A 23,783-nucleotide genomic window follows, 5' to 3' on the forward strand; every position below is an offset into this window, starting at 1 on the left:
AAATTTTTTTCCAAGTAAAATTAATCTTCTTGATGAATACTTCAATAAACCAGGATGCTAATGTTGTTGCGTGAAATACCTAGCTAATACCATAAAGACATACCTTATATCAAGACTAGACTCTTCAAAATAAAATTGGATCAGTTGATAAAAGTAGGCATACAAGGTCAGTAGTTTGGGAGAGTTATTGTAGCCTTGCAGGTATGATGAAAAATTATATATTATCATATAAAAAGCCTTCAAATTTCAAAATGACAATTTTTGCATGATTACATGTTAATTATAGTACTTATATATATAAAAAATATTATCACAATTAATATTTTTATTTACAAATAATTAAAAATATATTATTTGTTTTACGTAGTTTTTTACACTATTAAATTCCTAAAAAGAGGATTGCCTCATGCACATATTTTGATTTGGCTTCACATATGAAGCAGTAGCTCAATTCATGATGCATGCATGGATCATGTGATGTAGCAATTAAAAACTCATTATCCATTTCTTTATAATAATTATTTATTTTGTAATTGTTATTCAAGTAAAATATATATATTATAAGATTATGATAAAACCGTGCAATACAAGGGTCTTTAACTAGTATATATTGTGGGGGGAAAAGCCTAACCATACGTAGTGGGCCTAGAGCCCAATGTGAAGGTTATTGTATATCCGAAGAGGCTAAAATTGTTAAAGGGTACTTCGCACGAAAGAAGGATACTTGGGAGTGAAGAAGATCTGTCTGAAGAGAGCATCAGTATTTCGAAGAGATCATTCTTCTCGGATGTAAAGATTCTTGGTCATATAAGTATCTGGGGGGTTCGAATGAGTTTACTAATGATTTCAGCAGTCTAGATAAGTTTTGGATACGCTTGGAGATAAGAAGAATGGAGAAATATCTAAAAGGAAAAGCTGCCACCACCGTATTAAATGCACTGCAGCAACTTTTTTGGCCGCATTTATGTGGAGAAGACCCCTGAACAGTATAACCTCAGCTACCGCCACTCACAAAAAGCTAAGGAAGATACATGACATGACATGCACTCAAGTAGGGACCTAGATGAAGAACAAGTGGATGATGGGGATGATGGGGGAGGATGCTATATAAAGAAGAAGGGCTCATAATAAATGGGGGAGGAAAAAAAAAACAGAGGAGAAGAGAAAAAAGAAAGGTTTTACTGTAGCCATAAGAATTGTAACCAGTATTCAATTTATCATAAGTCTCTTCGGACTTCAGTTTATTTGATCTTTACGTGTATTTTTATGTTGGTTTATACTTGGATATTGTGATCAACCGTTGTGAGCTCCACAGTCAACTTAGCTTTATCATCCACACTCTACAAATTCATTGTTTTGGGCTTGGGCCACAAATCCTAACCCTATATATATATATATATTATTTAAAAAAATTGGATTGTTCTTCATTATTGAATTGAGGGTTTTCATATACTCTTTTTTTTTTAATTGTTTATTGGATTTTTTTTAGTTATTGAATTTAGAGAATGTTATGGTGATTGGTTAAGGATTAAAGCAATATTTAGTGACAAAAATATAGAATTAAGAATGCAGAGATATTACACTAGATGAAAATTTTGAAATGTATGCAATTTAGCTAATTGTTTCTCAATACAATTATATGTTTCATGTATTTATGATCATAATTTTACCATGCATAGGACTTTAACTAATTGTACAATTGAAATATATATATATATATATATACTTTTAACCAAATAATGGCCTCTTATTCTCTTTGATTATACTAGCAAGAGTTAGAACAACACGAATGCATCATAAAGGAAGAAACAAAAGATATACTAACAAAATGTGAAGTAGTTCCAAAGTATTTGCATGTAAAGCCATTTTTATGTATGCTATAAACAAGCCGAGTTTACACTCATCACCAAATAAGATTATGTCTTCAAACTTTGTTTATTTACATGTTGAGCAAACTCGAGCTTGTTTACAAGTTACTTGATTAACTTATTATTTTCCTATATATAGTAAACCCATGAGTAAAAAATGTTTTACTCCTTCACAAATATATGAGGTTTTACTACACATAGATTGTTTACGTTATGAATAAACTACAAATAATAATTTTATATCATATGAACTAATTAACAATCTTATAAAACTCAATTTCAAGTCTATATAAACATATTTTTAAACAAGTATACATAGTATTATATATATAGTTAATTCGAGCCCTCGTGTTCATGAACATATTAATATGTTTGAGTTTGGCTCATTTAATAATCGAGCCTAAAGTTGAGCTTGAGTTTGACTTATTTACTAAATAATTTTTTTCTTGAGTGAACTCATGCTAGGGAAGGAGCCTAAATCAACCCCCTTCTTTCTTATATTTTTTTCCGAGAAAAAAAAAAGTACAAAGAGATTTGACTCTCAAATGACCTATTTTTATTAAAACTGAAAACCCATCTAAAATGGAACCTAGTTTAAGCTATCAAACAAATTAGAACGGAAAATTATGAAAAATAACTAATAGGGATATAAATGGAGTCTTGGTTCATTTACAGCCCTATTTATATGTTAATTAAAGATGACACTTTATCTGCAATTCTAGACTTGCAAAATTTGAAAGAAAAAACATTTTATAATTAACATTTGAATAAAAAATAAAACTTTAGAATGATATTTTCGTATCAAATGGCCCTGACTTACATAACTCAATCTTCAACGAGGTGGTTGCTTTTTGTAGGATCTTCTTATTAATTATTAAGAATTCAAATGCAGCATCAAACAATTAACTTGAGCATCTTGGATTGTTGGAGAAAATTTTATATGTTGCAATGTAAAACAAACACCACATAAAATGTTGACTGGTACCTTTCTTTTCCTTGACCACGGAGACTCCATAATTTTACTTAAAATTCTCCAAATAGGGCTACAATTTTTATTGCGTTAGTCTTAATTATAAATTGACTATAAATTGACGCATCTCCAATTAGAAAGAGATAATTCAAAATTCAATTATAAATAGTTGAAATCTACCAATTACATTCATTACCATATCAGTTTGTAAGTTTTATATAGTAAAACTTGTAATACCATTAGTGATGGTACTCTCATCTTATAGCAGTATTGACATTAAACCAATATTATATTAACATTCAAAATTTTAGCAATAGCGGAATTGGTCAAAAGCTAAGTTGATCGAGAACATGGTTATTAGTATCCCAATTCGGATCTTAAGATGCTAACAACCTTAAAACGTCCTAATAAGATCTTTATTGGAAGGAAATCCATGTGAAATGTTGATCTTGTAGTAATACTAAAGATCCTATGCTATGAAAGAAAATTCAATTATCTTTTTCTTACTTTGGGCCTTCAAATGGAGCCTAAAGGTTGAACTTTAAAAATAAATAATACATATATATATATATATATAAAGATTAGCTTAGCGGCCCTAGTTCAAATTTTTTTTTAAAAAAAAAAACATTAAAACAATGCAAAAAAAAAAATCATGTCTCATGATACCTTAAAGGCTTAACCTAATCAAAAAAATCATAGAAGACAGAAGAGAAGAGACTAGAGTGTAGTGAGTGAGTGTGAGCACGATGGCGCCACTTTGAGAGAAACCATTGACACCTACGATGGTTTCTTTTTCTTTTTTTTTCCTTTTTTTCTTTTTTTTTTTTGTAATTCTAATGTTGATTAGTTACTTAGTTGCCTAACACAAACACTCACTAATTATACTTTTTCAGCAAACACTCACTAATTGTAGTTTCTCAATGTTACAAAGATTATTTGATAAATCTTACTGTCTTAGTCATTGTTTAATGGAATTGTTAGTTGTTTTGTGTTGTTAATGTGAGACATTATGTATTGCTATTTGTTTTTTGTTGTTTATGTGTGAGACATTATGTATATTTGTGTGTTAGAATTTAGAACTTGATATTTGTGAGTTGTAACTTTTGAACTTTTATTTATGTATTTGTAATTTGATACTTTTTCCTTTCATTAGTAATTTGTGTCAAAAAATTACTTTTTTTTTCAATTTTTCTTTAATATATATTATGAATTATAATTATATGTATTTTTTATTTTTTTTTTAATTAGAAAGTAAAATCTTATGATTCTCGTGCCAATTCTATGATCCGATTCACAAACCATCTCATTTATCCCATGTAGGATCTTGAACCTAATAACTTTGATCGAGAAAATGAAATCTAATCTTACTTAAATTAGACAAAATGTTCAAATGAAAATAATTAGAATTAAACTCGAATACTTAAAAATATATATTGATTAAAAAACTACCCTTAAACCTTGATTGCTTAAAGAACAAGCAATTTATTTAATCATCCCCCAATTATTGTCATAATTTATTGATGACATTGACAAATATAAGATTAATTCAGAGGCTGATTAGATGTCTTATATTATCCCCATATATATATATATATGGAATTTCATATTTTAAGAAACTCTTCTATTTCATCAAGTAAAAGTTACGGAATTTTATACTTTGAGAAACTCTGTCAGTTGATCAAATCCAAATATGTTAAATTTAGCTTCAATTTGTTCTCCCAAAAAAAAAAAAAAAAAAACTTCAATTTTTAATTTTTATAGAGATAGTATTAGGATAATCCAAGGCTTGACAATAATAATGGTACATATAATAATAGTAGTTGTAGGGACACAATTTGCGGCCCAAGCCCAAAGAAGAATTGGGTGATGGCCTAGTGAGCCAAATACAATAAATTTGTAGAGAATGAGTTAAAGAGTTAGGACTTAATGAAGTTAATAACGGCTACTATGAATTTAGAAGATGATCAAACAAGACAAGACTCAATGAATTGAATAAATTCACTGTCCGAAGAGATAATTTAGAGTATAAATCAACATAATAGATTATAAGTACAAGTTTGATTACTACAGCATTTCTTTTCTCTTTTTTCCTTCCTCCCCTTTCTCATAGGAGGTCTTTCATATTATATAATTCCTTTCTTTTCATCTTGATCCTACACTTGTCAATTATCTAGGTTTTCACTTGAGTGCATATCCCATCAGACATCCTCTTTAACTTTCGGTGAGTTGGGATAACTGAGATTGCACTGTTCAAGGGTATTTTTCACATAAATGCGGCCAGAAAAGTTGCTGCAGTGCATTTAATGCGGTGGTAGCAGTTTTTCCTTTAGGCTCCGCTTGGGAGGAGGAAATGGAATGGAAAGGAATAAAAATAATAATTTTAGAATATTCTTCCATTCTCTTATTTGGGAGTTTTAATGGAGGGAATGGAATGGGTAGGAGGAAACACTCATTCCTCTCTATTCCCTTAAAATCTCAAATTTTCATTCTCCCCAAAATTGGGAGGAATGGGAGGGAATAGAATTAGATTTAATAATTTTTTTACTAAAACTCCCAAAACACTCCTATATATTCAACCATTTATTTTAAAATAGGGGTCTAACAGTAATATTGTCATAAAATTATTCTATTCCATTCCCTCCATGTTGCTCCCAAACAGGATTACTTACATTCCATTTATTTTCATTCATTTCCATTCCTTTATTTTAAAACATCCAATCAAGGTTACTTAATTCCATTCCATTCCATTCTTTTTCATTCATTTCCCTTACTTAAATACATTCCATTTCATTCATTTTCATTCCCTTACGATCATTCCATTCCATTCCATTCTATTCCTTTATGAACTCCCAAGTGGAGCCTTAGATATTTATGAGTTCTTATCACCTTTGTATGTGCCTGAGGCTCATCCTTATCGTTAAAACTTCCTGGAAAGTCACGTAGATTGCCCAAATACAGATTTGATCAATATTCATCGTATCCGAGAATGAGCTCCTCCTCGGACTATATTTCTCCATTCTTTCCTTATGTGATTCTCAACTTTGAGGCCTCTCTCAATCATTTACTCTTCTTCGGATGTGCTCCTGTTCTCAGATAAGACACAAGGCCCAATATACAAATTTGGACTCTTGCCCTCGCAATAGTATATGGTGACATCATCATCCCTTTATCTTAGATTACATTACACGTTTATATCTCTGAAAACCACAAAAAAAATTTATTGTGTTTTAGATAAATTTTAGTTGTGAACGGATGGGGCTTAGGATTTATCTATCATCATACATATTTTAATTGGAGTTTGAGTTAGACTTTCTGAATTTGCATATATTATGTAAAAATTGGAGCTTGAGTTTGATTAAATATCTGACTAATAATAATTAAAAAGGGGGGGGGGGGGGGGGGGGTGATTTACAAAGGTAATCATGTAACTCCAAATATATCGTCAAAAAAAAAAAAAAAAAAAAAAAAAGGACCACCAAATATATCACTTTCAAGTTTCAGCTATTAATGAAAAATTAAGTAAAAGAAAAGAAGCCGATGTTTGAATCTTGACAGTAGAATTTTTTTTTTTTTTTTTTACCCTTAAAAGAAGCCAATGTTTTGAATCTTGACAGTAGAATTTTTTTTTTTTTTTTTTACCCTTAAAAAAAAAAAAAAAAAAGATTTGATTCACTAAAAGATAATAAGTACCGCCAAATATATCGTCAAAAAGATACCACCAAATATATCCCTGTCAGCCATTAATGAAAAACTAAGTGAAAGAACTCGGTTGATTCTTGACACCTCAAAAGGTTGTTTTTTTTTTTTTTTTTTTTTTTTTTTTTACATTTTAAAAATATGTTATAGATTAACTTGTTGATCTTTCTTGATATTTTTTTTAATTTTTTTATGAAAAAATTGAAAAAAATTTATTAAATCACTAAAAAAGAAGATATATCATGAATAAGAGTTTGTTCTATAAAACAAAGATTCCCTCCAATCTAAACACAACAAAAATCATCAATGCCCTTATAAAATTTTGTTAAAAGGTAAGTTGGCCTATTCTCTTGACGGCTTACGTGGGAGAATCCAACGTGGTGGAAATCCAAGCAGGCTTTTTGCACACTTATAATCACTGCATCCACTGATGGAGGAGGTGAGGCCAAATCAAGTATAGCATGACACACAACGCGGGAATCACCTTCATGTGTCAGGCCTCGAATGCCTACATCCTTGGCAAATTGCAACCCCATCTGAAAGGCCTTTGCTTCAGCTTCAACCACTCCCGAAGGTGCATGGATCTTTTTGCTCAAAGCTGCTATAGCCCTGCCTTTATCCTCTGGGTGTTTTGATTAAATGAAAATATTCAAGATTCAAATATTTGTTCTTCCATTTTGACTATTAAATTATAAAAATATAATAAAATATAGCAAAATATAATAATAAATTAGAATTTCCATCCTCTAACTGACCTATCTTCATTTTCGTCTCTATAAAATTTTTTTTTTATTGATATATATTTTTTCGATATAGTCTGTCTTGGTAAACAACTGGCATGCATTGCATAGAGGCATAAAAAATAAAATAAAATAAAATAAAATAAACCTCACATTGCAAAGACTTACGACTTAGGTGCTTAACATGAATAATGAAATATGATATCATTTGCAAAACATAAAACTTTTGTTTTTTCTTTTTCTTTTTTTGAGAAACAACGTAAAGCTTTTGTTAGTAGTTCCTTGTTCCACCCAAAATAACCATAACTCAATAAAATTTAATTCAATAGACTCTTTTTTTTTTTTTTTTGAGCAACTTCAATAGACTAATTTTAAAAGAGGAGTGTGTATATGCATAAGACATGTATACGCCTAGTTGGCAGTGTACATAGGCGGAGATAGCGGTGTCATGGGGTGAATTGCGAGAAATTATTACTTATACTAGGAGGACTGTTGATGTGGTCTACCCTAACTAATGAGATGATGCGACCTATAAAAATGTATATGTGAGCTTCCTAATCAGCACAAGGAATAAAGAATAAAAATTATCAGATGATGTCACATTTGCATAAATAACAGTATTTTATTAGTTGAGAGATCAAGGAGGATTACATCAGTAGTTCTCCTGGTAGACCTAATAATTTCTCGTGAATTGTACCCTTGATCCCACCAAAAATTACTTAAATAACTTGGTTTTTTAATTAATTTTCCCCCTTCCCGATCTTAAATTTTGAGCTTTCCTATTATTTTCTCTAATTTTTATGAATTTTATTTAATTTTTTTTATTTTATATAATAATTAATGGATTTTTTTTATGTCGTAAAAGTAAAATAAAAATACTTCCTATCTTATTAATGCCTCTTAAGTTAAATCTAATTTTTATGAATTTTATTTAATTTTTTTTATTTTATATAATAATTAATGGATTTTTTTTATGTCGTAAAAGTAAAATAAAAATACTTCCTATCTTATTAATGCCTCTTAAGTTAATGGGTTCAAAAACATATAAAATGACAACAAGGGTTAGGGAAGAAAAAATAATAATAATAATAATAGTGCAAGATTTTAATCCGGAGGAGGGGAAAAGAACACTATTATTATATTTAAAGTGATAAAAATAAAATAAAAAAAGAAGCTCAAATCCTTTATGTAATAACTTATCACTCTCTAAGAAAATTTGTATATAAGTAATAAAATATAAGAATAATTATATAATAAACACCTAAAATTAATATTGTTTTAAGGTTAAACAAATAAAAATAAATAATATTATCAATAAATGACACCTCGATTCTATTCTATTTTGTATGAAAATGAATAGAAAAAAAAAATTATTACCTTTAAAGTTATAAGAAAATGATATACAAAATAGGTCAAATTTCTTAATTTAATAATTTATCATCTTCTTAGAAAATTTGTATATAACTAATAAAGTATGAGAATAATTACATAATAAAATCCTCAATTTAATATTATTTTAAAGTTTCAAGTGCATATATGTCCACAATATATATTTTTTAAATGTTACAATTTGATCATTTGTTTAGGTTTATATTGATTAATATATTAGAATTTACATGAGTTATACTTGAATCTAGTGATAAATTTTGAATTAAAAAAATCACAAAATGGCGAAATTTTCCAACTTAACCTTTATATTAGTGGAGAATATATTTGGTATCAAATGATATTGTTGACGTGATACCATTCAAGGTTTTAAAAACCGGTCCAACAAATTGAACCTAGAATTAAGACCAGTCCAGTTCAGACAAATGCCTAAAATCGGTCGACAATCAAAAACTAGAGGCAAATCCAATTTTGCCCCAATCTAATTTTTAAAACTATAGTATCATTTGATACAAAATACTTTTTCACGTTAGTAGCGTGCTGCCAAGCCCATAGCAGGGTGTGCCCACACTAGCAACTTGAAAGAAAGTCATTCATACAACAAACCGGGTTGGTCACGTCTTGGAGGCACACAATCCTTTCTTGCATCTCTGCTCAAATTTTGTTGTTAAACCTTATTAATTTCTAATAATAGAACTACATTATTTTAAACTACATTTTAATGGTGAGAAGATGATGAAATGAGTAAATTGAATATATATATATATATGACTCCGGTTAATGTATACCCTAAAATATATATTACTTTTATATTTTTTCGTAAAAAAAATTTTAAAATAATTTATTAATGTATATTTTAAAGTAGTAAAACCCTATTAGAGTGAAAAATTAAACCTATAATGATAAAATAAATTAAAAATTAAAAACTAAAGGATGTTAAGCCAAAATAAATAATAGGACCCTCCAAAAAATTAATAATGGAAGGTGTCAACATCTTGAAGTTGAACCCTACACACAACCCCCGTAATATATGAGTACGACACGGAGGTCATTGTCATTGGATGAGCTCGTCACTCATCCAACGTGGTAACTCAGTTCACGTGGTATTAATGGAGCCAACCAATCAGAGTTTGACACCTATGAGTTCACACGGAAGTGGGCCCAGCACTGCTAGGTTATTATTGGAACGTGGGCCCACGGTTTTGAAGGCCGAGTTCTTAAAGCAACAATTCCGTGGGCTGACCGCTTGTTTACAAACTCAAAATGACTCTAATGCCCTGCTTCAACAGCTCTATGTCAATAATGTCCTTATTCACATTTCAAATCACGTAACTTCAATCTCTTCGTCTGTCCCCACTCCCTAGGAATCACTGAAATTTAGAATACAATTTTAAGACCGTAGTTTTACTTTTTTGGCTTCGTTCTGGGAAATTTTTTATTAATAAAAGAGATGCTTTTGTCTGCATGCATTCTTCACTATTGTTCTATGAAAATGATACTTTTGTATTATATGATATTGAGTTTGAATTAGAACACTACTTAATATTTTTCTTACTAACTTTAACATAAATATCATGTGATGTGAATCATGTTCTTCGTGGTTGCAGTTCTCCACTCCAAAAGAAAATTAAAAAATTAATCATGAAGAAGTGATTATTACTAATTACTATTAAATATTTTCCTACTAACTTTAACATAAATATCATGTTATGTGAATTATGTTCTTCGTGGTTGCAATTCCCCACTCCAAAAGAAAATCAAAAAAAATAATCTAGAGAAGTGATTATTACTAATTACTATTAAGGAAGGAAAAAAGTACAAGGATAAGAATTACAACTTTGATTTTTTTTTTGTTGGGTTTCAATTAACTTAATTTGTAAAAATATTTTATTGTCAAATAAGAAATCAAAAGTTCGACTCCTGCCTACAAAAAAAAACGGTATTGACTAAAACATATATTTACATAAGATTAAATTTAATTTATGGCCTCGACTAAAGCATTCACAATGGTTTCAACACCCTAAGTACCAAAAAAAATTTTTGATCTACATCTAATAAGCTATATCTAATTTTTGTTAGCGTATAGTAGCAATTTATTATAGCACCAAGCTAAACATTAAAAACTATTTTTTATTCAATTCTCTCTCTCTTCTATGCATAAAAAATAAAAATAGAAAATATAATAATAAAATAATATTTTATGTAGTGGTAAAAAAATAGAGTATAAAATGTATGATTGTATACTAAAATAAATAAATAAAAGTAAAATTTTAATGTATTAAATGCTAAATTATTAGCAAATCAAACACACACATTTAGCATAGAAAGTAAGATATTATGATATAGAATTTATTTAAATACCGTTTATTTTTGTTAAAAATTAAAAATTTATTATCAAAAATATTGTAACAAAATTATTTTTAAATTATAAATAATATCGTGGAATCCAAATTGATTGCTTATGCGCTTTTTTCACAAGTTTAGTTCTGTTGTGTACAGTGTTGTAGGACAAAAAAGGAAAAATAATTTCTAGTGCGTGTTGAGGTTTTCTAATAAAGTGTAACTTTTTAGTGTGGAGAGAGAGAGAGAGAGAGGGCATTTTAGTCATTAGCAAAGGCAAAAGAAACCTTTTGAGTACGGGACTAAGGAGTGGGTAGGCCTTAGCCACATCGCTTTCTACATTGACAAAACAAAACCCGGGCGGGCCTCCATTTTGTTTTCCAGTGGGCTCAGTGGTTTCAGTAATCATTGCTTCTCCACCTTCCCTAGATCTCTGCCACCTGCCCCTCAATCCAACGGTGCCAATTCACCCGGAATCTTTTTCACTCACAAAAACACGACTGTTGTGCCCACATCCCAACGTTTGGGTCCTAATCATTGGACATGGACATTTTATGAACATTGGGAATCCTTTTCAATAATACCACTCTACTTTAACAATATATTATATGTTGTGCACTTTATTATTATAATCAATTAAAGTCACATAATTACAAAACCAAACCATGGGCTTAGTCCAACCACTCCTATCATAAAATTAGGTAGCCAAAGATTTATAAAGCCACCAATTTTCATATCTCCCATTCCTACATAATTTTTTTTCATCTCTATCTCTTTTCTTGATACAAATCAAAAATTTTCCAATCATGCTAATCCAAAGACCTCGTCCCATGATCGGAAAGCTCTCTGAATTATTGGTCGCCGGCAACCGTGCCGGGTTTTCGGACATGGTCACGATTAGTCCAAGAGGTCCATTGGAGCTGAATAAGTTGCAATCACCTAGAGGTTTAAAGAACTATGACCTTGGTGGGGTTGGATTGGGTATTGTTGCTGCTCTTGAGAAATCTAGGGAAGGTTGTGGACGTGAAATTTTGGCCAAATATGCGGTTGCTACTGCCAATTTGAATCGATCAAGTCCTATTCCAGTTGATTCTAGCAAAAGTACCAGTACTTGTGGTAGGTATGGTAATAAAGGTTGTGAGGAACTTCTTCAAGGCGATAATTGTGAGGAAGATTATACTTACGTGACTTGTCATGGCCAAGGCAAGTCCATAACTAGGGTGTTTTATGAGATAGATGATTGTAGAACAAGTGGGCAGCAAAGAAATGGTCTCCAAAGATGTAATAAACGCAGCACTGTTACTGTTAAGGAATCGAGGCCAAGATACGAGGAAGATTTTTCAGCGTACCCAACTTCATATTTTCTCAGTTCATGTCACTTGTGCAGTAAAAAACTCCATGGCAAAGACATATACATGTATAGGTACAAATTCGAACACTTTCTCATTCTTTTCTTAGTCAAAATTTTGAAACTAAGCTCTTGTTATTGTTGTTGTTGTTATATAGAGTTTGTGAATGAATTATGAGACTAAGAATTGGTGTTTACATATGATATTTGCAGAGGAGAAAAAGCATTTTGTAGCCCGGAGTGTCGGTCAAGGCAAATAATGATGGACGAGAGAAAAGAACAACAGTGCAGATCAGAAGCACCAAGATCTGCAGATGTTTCGAGTTCATCATACACAAGAGGACAGATTTTCTCAACTGGAATTGTAGCAATTTAGCTTTTTTGGCCAAAACGAAAGATGACCGGACACCAAAATTAGTAGTGGTCATGATGAACTAGATGCATGGTGATAGTCCTTCGAGTATATATATACAATATACGGCTATTCTATACATACGAGAATTAATCAGATTGTTGTTGGGGTGGGAATTAAGGACAAAAGAAATATATTTTTGATATGATGCAAGTATAGAGAGCATATATATACATATGCTTTGATGATGAGAATCATATGCTTTGAATGAAAAGGGAACCCGTGAAAGAACTACAAACTTTGATATGTGGAAATTTTCTTTTCCCTTTTCCTTTCTTTTTTGCTGATAGTATATGAATAATAAGTGGATTAATCTCGACTTAGAACATAATGGTTAACGAAATCGATAGACGAACAAAAAATCCACACCCTTTTACTTTGAAATTCGAATCAAAACTTTCAATTGAGTTCTAACAAAAGATAATTATTTGACCCCGCTCACGTTAGGCGAGTTGATACTTCCTTAAGCCACGTTAGGCGAGTTGATAATTCCTTAAGTTTTAAAGGTTTGAGGGGTTCATAGTCCCAAGTTTGAGTGGTTCAGGGGTGGAGATACTGTGATTGTCAAAAATATATATATATATATATGTGTGTGTGTGTGTGTGATTTTTTATTTTTTATTTTAAAAAAAAAGAAAATGGGTGGAAATAAGTGCTTGTAACTCGAGTAGTAGTATATAATTTTTTTTTTTTCCTTTTCTTTTTGTTAATAAGTGGGAGAAGAGACTAGAATCTAAATTCTCACATTTCCACTAAGTTATAACTTATAAGTCAGTTGATTTAGATGGCTTCAAAGATATTACATACTACTATTTTTTTTTTCTTGATATCTTTACTACTATCACCTCCTCATTGTCATGGTCATGTTATCTCATTGTTTTTATTTCTTGTGTAATGGTTAAATGCAATCCATTTATGAACACTGTTTGGAACACCAAAAGTCTAAAAGATTCATCACTTGAAAGCTACTCATCTTTAATTATAAAGTCATTGTCAGATCATCCAAGACGGAACTCTCGCAATTTTACATTTTAGATCCCTACTTCAATTCACTATTGCGCTTTATATGACTTCCTTGCTTTACATTTCTTTTTAAACATGCAACAATATATAAGTTATAACACTGAGGAAAAGCAACAACACATTATTGTGCGATGAAATTTAAAAATGAAAATCAACTGAACCATTGATTATTGATATGACAATCATGAATTGAAAGAAGCTTTTCCTAATTGTCATCATGATGCAAAAAGGGGATAATATCTTAGGTTCCTCTCCCATCTAATAGTGGGTTTCATTAATTAAATTCATGGTGGAATCCATAATTTATATGAGGGTAGTATGTCCAGAGTATTCTATAACTTTCCTAAGTTCATAACCAAAATTCAAGCATTTTTTTCCCATAATCAACTTTATTAAGCAAAAGGGTCAAGAGGACCATAGAACCCAACCTCTTTACGCCTTGTAGAAAATATGTGCATGCCACATGATGAAACCTACCACTTGGGCCTCACCAAATTAACATGTTTGACCTAGAATAATCTAGAGGATTGGATGATCGGGGCCAAGTGGTCTCTCTCTCTCTCGATAATGACAAAGCAGTGAAGCATAGTGTGTGGGGGTCCCACTAAATAAATAAAAAAAAAAACAAAAAACTTACAACTATGTATTCCCATGAGCACCTACAACCACACCTCTCTATAAAAGGAAGACCATTTGGTTTAAGGGCTCTCTCTCTCTCTCTCTCTCTCCCCTAAGGACTCTCTCTAACTTTCTTAAGGGCTTTGTGTCATCGGAGGATACCTTACCGAGGACTCTCTCTTCACTCATCCATGTCTCTCTCTTTATTTGACCTTAATCTTCTCATGCTTTTCATGTTGTACCTTCAACAGAGCCTCCTTCAATCAATAAATTCATTGTAGGAATGTCAATCGAACCAAATTTGGGCCCACTACACACGGGCACCATAGACTTCACTATCCTCTCCCCTATTTTCTTCTCTATTCTCGCCTAATTTCTCAAATCTGTTCTATCATGGCCCGACCAATCTGATTTTTTTTTTATTATTATTGGTTGATCATTTAGATTGATTAGTATTTAAATTAGGGGTTGTCATGGATGTTTTGTGACAAGAGCCAAAAATGCAAGAATGGCCCAAATCTCTCATTGGGTTCTTTAGAAGTGATTATTTGTTGAGAGTAATCAAACCCAAAATTTCAATATTTAGTAAAGAAATGCTAATGGTGTTTTAACAAAAGAGAAATCAAAATGTCAATAACAAATATGCTAAAAATGCATAAAAACAACACAAGTTAGAAACTTTGACCTTGAGGAAGAAAGAGGTTATGAGGAAAAGAGGGAAGGTTTTCATGTACCCATATTTTTTATATAATGCAAGTATAGAGAGCATATATATATATATATATATATGCTTTGATGATGAGAATCATATACTTTGAATGAAAAGGGAACCCATGAAAGAACTACCAACTTTGATATGTGGAATTTTTCTTTTCTATTTTCCTTTCTTTTTTGCTCGTAGTATATGAATAATAAGTGGATTAATCTCGACTTAGAACATCATTAACGAAATCGATAGACAAGCAAAACACCACGCCCTTTTACTTTGAAATTCGAATCAAAAGTTTCGATCGAGTTCTAGCGAAAGATAACTATCTTACCACCGTCCACGTTAGACAAGTTGGTACTTCTACAAGCCTTAAAGGCTTGAGGGGTTCATGGACCTAGGTTCGAGTCGTTCCAGGGTAGAGAGGGATGCAGTTATACTGTTGATTGTCAACCAAAAAAAAGATAACTATCTGTGTGATTTTTTATTTTTTATTTTTTTTAAAAACAAGAAAATGGGTGGAAATAAGTGCTTGTAACTTGAGTAGCAGTATGTAATTTTTTTTTTCCTTTTTTTTTTTTTTGGGTTAATAAGTGGGAGAAGAGACTAGAATCTAAATTCTCACATTTCCACTAAGTTATAACTTATAAGTCAGTTGATTTAGATGGCTTCAAAGATATTACATACTACTATTTTTTTTTCTCGATATCTTTAATTACTATTATCACCTCCTCGTTGTCATGGTCATGTTATCTCATCATTTTTATTACTTGTGTAATGGTTAAATGCAATCCATTGATGAATTTATGAACACTGTTTGGAACACAAAAAGTCAAAGATTCATCATTCGAAAGCTACTCATCTTTAATTATAAAGTCATTGTCAATCATCTAAAGACGGAACTCTCACAATTTTACTTTTTAGATCCTTACTTCAATTCAATATTGCGCAATATTGTGCTTTATATGACTTCCTTTCTTTACATTTCTTTTTAAACTTGCAACAAGGAGGTGATATGACAATCATGAATTGAAAGACGCTTTTCCTAATTGTCATAATGATATTTGGTTTCATTGATATCTTACGTTCCTCTCTCATATAATAGTGAGTTTCATTAATTAAATTCATCGTGAGATCCATAATTTATGTAAGACGAGGGAAGTATGTCCAAAGTATTCTATAATTTTCTTAGGTTCATAACCAAAATTCAAGCCTTTTTTTTTCCCCATAATCAACTTTATTAAGCAAAAAAAGGGTCGAGGACCACAGAGCCCAACCTCTATACGCCTTGTAGAAAATATATGCATACTGCATGATGAAACCTAGGGTTGATCAAGCCCACTTGGACCTCATCAAATTAACAAGTTTGATCTAGAATAATCTAAAGGACTGGACGATCGGGGCCAAGCAGTCTCTCTCCCACTCAATAATGACAAAGCAGCAAAGCACTGTGTGTGTGTGTGTGTGTTNAATCTCCTCATGCTTTTCACATTGTACCTAGCTTCAACAGAGCCTCCTTCAGTCAGTATACTCATTGTAGGATTGTCAATTGAACCAGGTCTGGACCCAATACACACAGGCCGTACAGAACAATATATAATCTGTAAATCTGTAATCGTAATCTTATCTAAGACTTCTGGCTGAAAAAAGACAAAATAAACTTATCCAGGACTTCCTTGAAACCACTCTTTTAAACAAAGAAAAGCTGTAAAATGGATAGTGCATAGCTGAGTTGGATCGTCATATCCCCACAGAAAAATAGTACATTCTATCGCACACAACAGGTATCAAATAGAAATATAGCAAGCTAACCAGTACTAATGACAAGGGATTTTTTTTTTTTTTTTTTTTTTAAGGTAAAACATACTAGTCTTTAAGATGATCAACCCCCTGGCAAAGGTATAATGGGAGTTTTCAATTTATAATTTACTGGTAGTACATAAGATGCTGGGTTGCTGCAACATTCTGGAAGCCACCATCATATACAGCCTGATTAGCTCCAGCAGCACCAATTCCCATGGCTGCCTGCTTAAGGGCATATTGGCCTTGTGGATGCATAAGGGCTTGTGCACCTGCCATTTTGCTTAATGCAATATTTCGTTCATAGGCTGCAAGGTCAGCGGCTGAAAAACCTGGTATATGTGCAGCGGCTGGTGGGGGTAGAGGGTTGGAGCTTGTTCCTGGTGGAGTAGGCTTGCTACCCCATGAGCACTGCAAGACAAAATGTAAATCCAACAATGAAGCCAATTCTTCCCCTCCAAAAAAAAAGGTCAAGCCAACAATCCAATCAAGACATCTCCACCACAGACATTTTTGCTCATTACAAGCTGAGAATTCAAGGTTCTCCACCTACAGCCACTAGACTAGGCTCCCTCACATATCATAACTTCAACAAATCAGGCAAAGGTACTTGGGCCTTTATATTAAATTTTTCAAGAAACTATCAAACATCATTGAAGTGTAATAAAACCATTTTAAACATGCAGCAAAAAGCATGGATGCCAAACAAACACATTTATAAACTATGGCCTATGGGGGTTCAAAACCCGCCTAGGGAAAAGTCCCTCGCCTTAATAAAAAAATAAAAAGCCTATTTGATTTCCCACTTCTATTTAGTATTTACAGAGTTCGGGTGATCTGCATATAATTTAAAACAATGACTTGAGTTGAAATACATGTCAGTTCTGATAATATTTTGTTCATACGGTTATATGTCCCAATTCAATAACAAATAATCAAACAAAGAATTGAGGTCAACAATACTTCATCCTACCAGTAACTAAATCTAGTAAGCCAGCTTTATATCCAAAAATATACTCCCCAATGAAGAATGTACCTTTATTGGTTTGCCACAGAGGAACCGAGTATTCCCAATCTGAATAGCCAGAGCAGCTTCAGCATGTGTACTGTATCTCACAAAACCAAAACCTTTATCTCTTTGCACACGAATATCTTCAATGGTCCCAGCACCAAGAGCATGGAAATGACGGTGGAGATCAGCTGAAGTGACCTGTAGGTAAATGAGAAAGTCAAAAATCCAAACAGTGCATCAAGAATATTTGTAATATCAGCATGATTTTCAGAATCCTGATCCTGGATCTTAAAATCCTAAGATCCCCTAAGATCCTACCTCATAAAAACGATCCAGATTGATGTATAATCTTTCATGGGGTAGGATTTACATTGGATCACAATCTTGGATGATGGAATGTAAGACCTATGATCCTACTCTATAGAATCCTTACAATCCTATCCCATAGAATCAATTTGGACCAGTGTAGAATTGTTCATATAGCCTCTAAACTGACATCCAATAAAGTTATTATAATTATTTGTAATTATGTCTCACTATGGTGAGATTAAGATTGTCCAGCCCTATTGATCAAGTAATGGGTTCTGAGGGACTTGACATTTCTAATTATCTTAATACAATTAAAACAATTGCAAAATCTTTGTAACTTTGGAATTGGGATGATTTTCTTTTTGTAGCCAATGAAAGATTTGTTAATTTGGAACTTTACATATATTTTTGCTGTTGGAACTTGGAACTTGTAAGTTTGAAATTTGAAGTTTGTCATTTATTCATGCATTGGTAATTTGGTACTGAGTATTTAGTATCTTTTATGAGTAATTTGTCACATTTACTTTTTTTTCTTATGATTCTTTAACATATATTCTCAGTACTGATGATTTTTTCATTATGTTTTTTGTTACAGAAAGTGAAATCTTACGATTCTTGATCCGATTTCCCGATCCAATCCACGAAACCTCTCACCAATCCCACATAGGATACCAATCCTCACTGCCTTGACTATGTGGTTAAGTTGTTGCTACATGGTGAAGGAGATGAATCCAAGAAGGCTAAGATAGTCCACAGCCACTAAAAAAATATAGATCTAGAAAATTATATGCTAAAAATCATGAGTTAAGGCTTAACCCATCAGGGGTGAAGACCCTGGATTACAGGGCAACTAGTTATGGAGGGTTGGGTTAGTTGGGCATAAGTTTTACTGGGTAGAGGCCAGCTTAAAGGGCTCTTCTTTAGAAAGGTCCCCATGTTATCAAAGAAAAATAATAATAATGAGTCAATGAAACAAATACTTGCCTCTGGAGCAAGATTGCCCACATAAACGGTGGTATATTGAGGATTGTTCTCTGGAGCATCATCGTTAGTCTTCTCCTGACCATCGTCTGCACAAGGAAATATGTTATGGTTGTAATCTCTAAAACAACATAAATACATATATGTAAAAATCATATCTCAAGCCTTTATAAGACACTGGTTCCAACACATGCCCACAAAAAGGACAGAATAAATTATGCAAGCGAGACAACAAACTTTACTTTCACAACTAGATTTCCATTTAAAAAAAAAAATTTATTTAGTAAGCTATACATGCACCCAATGGGTCTCAGATGCATGACCTCACCCTGCACTTAGCACCTAGGGAGGAGGTGTCAGTTGAGATAGAGCTAATTTGCTAGAATATATGTGTGTGTGTGTGTGTGTGTAAGAACTTCAACTCTCAAGCTTAGCTCACCTGATGTTCCACTTGCAAGCTCCACAACACTCTTCGAGTCTACACTCTGCTTTTCATCATTATTAGTAGCACCTTTTGCAGCCCAATTACATCGAATTTGTCTACTTCCAAGCCACTTTCCTGTAATATCGAACCAAGGACTTAGGAGATGGAAATGTTGAAGGACTCACATGCATTATAAGATAAATTGGGTATTTCTACTAGTACAGATCTACAAATTAAAGGAGAACTTTATATTTCCTACAGAAATGTTTCAATAGTAGTCTTAAAGCACTAAACATGTTTCTTAGAATGCTAGCAAAATATTTCCTCCCCCCACCCCCCCCCCCCCCCCCCACCCCCAGAAAAAACCCTCCTCTGGTTTGATAAGCATTACAGGCTTCAGCTAATAATTCAAGAAATTTCTTATAAATTTTATCGTAAATATATGTTAAAAACCAATGACCTATATGTTTGCAAGAAATATCTCAATAAAACTTTAAGCCTTTCTACTTATTTCATATGATTTAAGTGTATACATTTCAAATTCTTTAAAAATTATCTGTCTGAATTTCCCACTTCTTTCCCATGTCATATCTTCAGTTTCTACACAGCTGATGATGGTCCATTCAGCAGAAGATAGAGTACTAAATAATAATTTACTTTAGAAATTAATTTTTTGAAGCATATGAGGAACAGGTATTTCCAATAATCACTCAGAAAATACGAAGCCACACCTAAATTTCAATGTTTTATTACTTCTTCATATGCTGATATTTCAAAAGAACAATACAAAGCAAAAAGAAGACTTAAATTAAAAATAATAAATAAAGGAGTATAAGAAAAAGAAAACAAGTCAAGGCAAAGAAATGTTACCATTTAAGTCATTTATTGCACCTTGGGCTTCCTGATAAAAATAAGATCAAATTACAATCATGAAATGAGGAGAGGATTTTTTTTTTTTTTTTTTTTGGGGGGTAAATAAATACATTTTTTTCCAATAAAATAATTCTACTACCTGCTGATTCCGAAAAGAAACAAATCCAAATCCCCTTGAACGCCCAGTTTTTTGATCCCACATCACCCTTGCATCACTGTAACCAGTGAACAAGTCAAATTAGTACCAAATATGCCAACTGTCAAGCACAAAATTTAAATGGAATACCACCAAAATTGCCATTGCCAATAACTCATTATGATAAAATAATATTGTATAATAAATAAAGGACCAGAATACAGTGCTTACGAACAACTGGGATAGACAGAAAAGCATGCAAATAATGTAGCATCAGTAACTTCAGGGCTAAGATCACCAACAAAAACATTGAAGTGACCTGATTGACAAAAAACAATATCAAAAGCTGTCAAAAACGATAGACACGACACCATCACTCAAAGGATAAAAAAGCTAATATATATATATATATATAAACCTGAGGTGTCCTCTCTCTGACTACTTGCATATGCCCAATTAACTTTAATAGGCTGCCCTGACCTGTACAAACATCCATTGAGAAATAGAACAGGAAAGTGTTAACCAACATTGAAAATTGAAGTAAGGTTAATACTTACAGAAGCCTCCCATTGAGAGTCACAATAGCAACTGCAGCTGATCTACGATCAAAGTAATCCACAAAACCATAGGATGACTGCATAAGGAAAAAAAAAAAGTAAGTTGAGACCTGATAAAGTAGGAAAGAAATCCATAGAAACATCTATGATGCAAATTGATAAAAAAATAAATAAAGAAGGTTGCTAAAACAAAGGCCCTAGACTTAAGCAGCTCAATTATTTCCCAGAAAGTATATAACACCCAAGTCTACCTTATCTTTCCTGATGAGTTTGCATCCTTCAAGGGGCCCAGCAGTAGCGAATACTTCTTGAAGGACGGGTTCAGTGACATTTGGGTGAATGTTACCTACATATCTGCATTTGCTCATAAACAAAAACATAAGCTTATTAAACACAAACATAAAGAAATACTGAAAATAGACTAGAGTGCTTTTAGTGTCTAATTGACATGCAAATTAATAAGGACCAGATACTTGGGACATGCATTGCATATGTAAGGGGGCTCATAAAATTACACAAGAAAGAACTATCAAATAAGATAAAGTGCATTATAAGTTTATGTGTGCACAAAAAATAATTGTCATGAAAATTAATAAAAGCATCTAAGAGACCAATAGATAGACTAATTAGGCAATAAAGCCACAAGCTTCACCTAATTCAAAATCATCCTATTGAAAATAAAAATGAATGAGAAAAAATGAAAAAAAAAAAGAAGAAAAGAAAATGTCTATACAACACTCACACACTGCGGCATGTACTTGAATCAAACCCAGGAGGCAGATTTCCACTCAAGATAGGCTCTATCTGCAAAGATAAAAATGTAAACAAAACAAGAAACCAAAAAAAAAAAAAAAAAACCCTAAAGAAAAACATCTACACTTCTCACATGGATTTCCAGGGATACATAAATAATTGTAAAAAAAAAAAAAAACCCATTAGACTCAAGCTTGTAATAACATATCAAAACCTAAAAACAAAAACACACAAAAATAATGAAGATATCCCAAAAGTTTCTAGGAAAAAGTTTCTAGAAGCTTAACAGGAGTTTTAACATGCATCAGTTTTTTAATTAGCCTTCTTCATTCTTTAACAGCATCCTACCCCAAAAAAAATAAAATAAAATAAAAAATTCTCTATTCCTTTTCTGATTAGGTAAGCACAACTCACACGCCCAACCCCACTTGCTTAAGTGAATTATTACAATGAAGAACATACAATTTGCGCTAAATAAAGAATTCTTTTTTAACTGTCAAAGCTCCTTGTGTTGTTTGAATTCATCTTAAATCAGCAAACCCCCCAACTATTGAACTAAACCCCCCCCCCCCCAAAACAAAAAAAAAAAAAAAAGGAGAGGAGTCTTTGCATATATATTCACCACATGGGTTTCATATGATCAAAGGGCAACAAATAATTACACCCACAAAAGAAGGTACTTCCAGTGTGTCACTAAACACATAAACTAGGGAACATGAAACACAATCTCAAACAATCAATCATATAACTAACTTTTTTTTTCTTTTATGATAATTCAATAGTTGGGATTTCAGGAAATGACAATTGAACTATTGACAATCACAATCATTTAAAATTTCAACCATGTAAAACCAACATAATATTTTAATCAGAACAAAAACACCACCCCAAAAAAAAAAAAAAAAACCAACTTTTCAACTGCAACCCCTTTATAAAAACTTTTTTGTGTAAAAAAAAATACATATAGAAAATTTTACAAACATATATTAACAAATCTCGACGTGCTAAAAGTTAAACGCTTTCATTAAAATAAATAATAATATTTGACGAAAAATGAAAGCAAAAGAGAGAAATGGAACCTGGGGTGCGGTGGCCAAGAGAGCAGGGTGGTGGTACAGTGATTGTTGCATCATCGCGTGCTGTTTAAACCTGTGCTGCTGTTGCATCTTCCTCAAAAGGAGATTGGGGATTGGGTTTTTTTTTTGTGTCACAGATTTCTAGGGTTAGGGTTTTAAGATGAATCAAAAGCCCAATCCAACGAGAAAAAAAAAAAGGAAAAAAATTGAAATCGAAGAAGAAAAATGAAAATAAAAATAAAAAGGAAAAAATAAAAAACCAAAAAGAAAAAAGGAAAAAAAAAAAAAAAAAAAAACCCTCGAAAGAGGGAGATGGAAACGAGGAGGAAGGATAAGGGAGAGAGAGAGAGAGAGTGAGAGTGTTCAGTAAAGAAAACGCAGTGTTTTTGTCTATGCTGCCCTTATAGTATAATGGGCACTCTATTTTACCCTTTTTATTATTTTTCTTTTAAGCATAGAATTTGATTTTTTTTTTGGTAAAATATCATTTTCGTCTCTAAACTATCACAAAAGTTCGATTTTCGTCCCTAAACTTTCAAAAGTTCTATTTTCGTCCCTAGACTATCACAAAAGTTCGTTTTTCATCCTTAAACTTTCAAAAGTTCTATTTTCGTCCCTAAACTTTGCCAAACGTATTGATTTTCGTCCCTCCTACATCAGCACTCTGTCAAGCCACGTCAGCACTCCGTCAGAACTTTTTAAAGTTTAGGGAAGAAAATAGAACTTTTGAAAGTTTAAGGACGAAAAACGAACTTT

At 32.0% G+C, this 23,783-nt stretch overlaps 2 protein-coding genes across 2 annotated transcripts; one reads left to right on the forward strand and one right to left on the reverse strand.

The window, feature by feature from the left end:
* Nucleotides 1-11,656: 11,656 nt before the first annotated feature.
* Nucleotides 11,657-13,014, forward strand: LOC112034124 (FCS-Like Zinc finger 13). Its single transcript, XM_024066907.2, has 2 exons — nt 11,657-12,423; nt 12,562-13,014. The coding sequence occupies exons 1-2, from the start codon at nt 11,807-11,809 to the stop codon at nt 12,722-12,724; spliced, it is 780 nt and encodes a 259-aa protein (XP_023922675.2). The 5' UTR covers nt 11,657-11,806; the 3' UTR covers nt 12,725-13,014.
* A 3,764-nt stretch (nt 13,015-16,778) lies between these two features.
* On the reverse strand, nt 16,779-23,300 carry LOC112034116 (oligouridylate-binding protein 1). Its single transcript, XM_024066895.2, has 12 exons — nt 23,031-23,300; nt 21,941-22,002; nt 21,450-21,552; nt 21,199-21,275; nt 21,060-21,121; nt 20,873-20,960; nt 20,645-20,720; nt 20,503-20,533; nt 19,648-19,767; nt 19,212-19,297; nt 17,943-18,116; nt 16,779-17,317 (listed from the first exon to the last, which is right to left on the reverse strand). The coding sequence occupies exons 1-12, from the start codon at nt 23,115-23,117 to the stop codon at nt 17,033-17,035; spliced, it is 1,251 nt and encodes a 416-aa protein (XP_023922663.1). The 5' UTR covers nt 23,118-23,300; the 3' UTR covers nt 16,779-17,032.
* Nucleotides 23,301-23,783: the final 483 nt, after the last annotated feature.

Source organism: Quercus suber, unplaced genomic scaffold (genome assembly GCF_002906115.3).
Source record: "Quercus suber isolate HL8 unplaced genomic scaffold, Cork oak 2.0 scaffold_131, whole genome shotgun sequence".
NCBI classification, from domain to species: Eukaryota; Viridiplantae; Streptophyta; class Magnoliopsida; order Fagales; family Fagaceae; genus Quercus; species Quercus suber.

Excerpts from the sequence above, each read along its gene's own strand:
- LOC112034124 (XM_024066907.2), top strand. The coding sequence starts at position 11,807 with ATGCTAATCCAAAGACCTCGTCCCATGATCGGAAAGCTCTCTGAATTA. Across the intron at positions 12,424-12,561 it reads AAAGACATATACATGTATAG|AGGAGAAAAAGCATTTTGTA; the intron begins GTACAAATTCGA and ends TGATATTTGCAG.
- LOC112034116 (XM_024066895.2), bottom strand. The coding sequence starts at position 23,117 with ATGCAACAGCAGCACAGGTTTAAACAGCACGCGATGATGCAACAATCA. Across the intron at positions 21,553-21,940 it reads TCAAGTACATGCCGCAGTGT|ATATGTAGGTAACATTCACC; the intron begins GTGAGTGTTGTA and ends GAGCAAATGCAG. Across the intron at positions 18,117-19,211 it reads TGGGCAATCTTGCTCCAGAG|GTCACTTCAGCTGATCTCCA; the intron begins GCAAGTATTTGT and ends ATTTACCTACAG.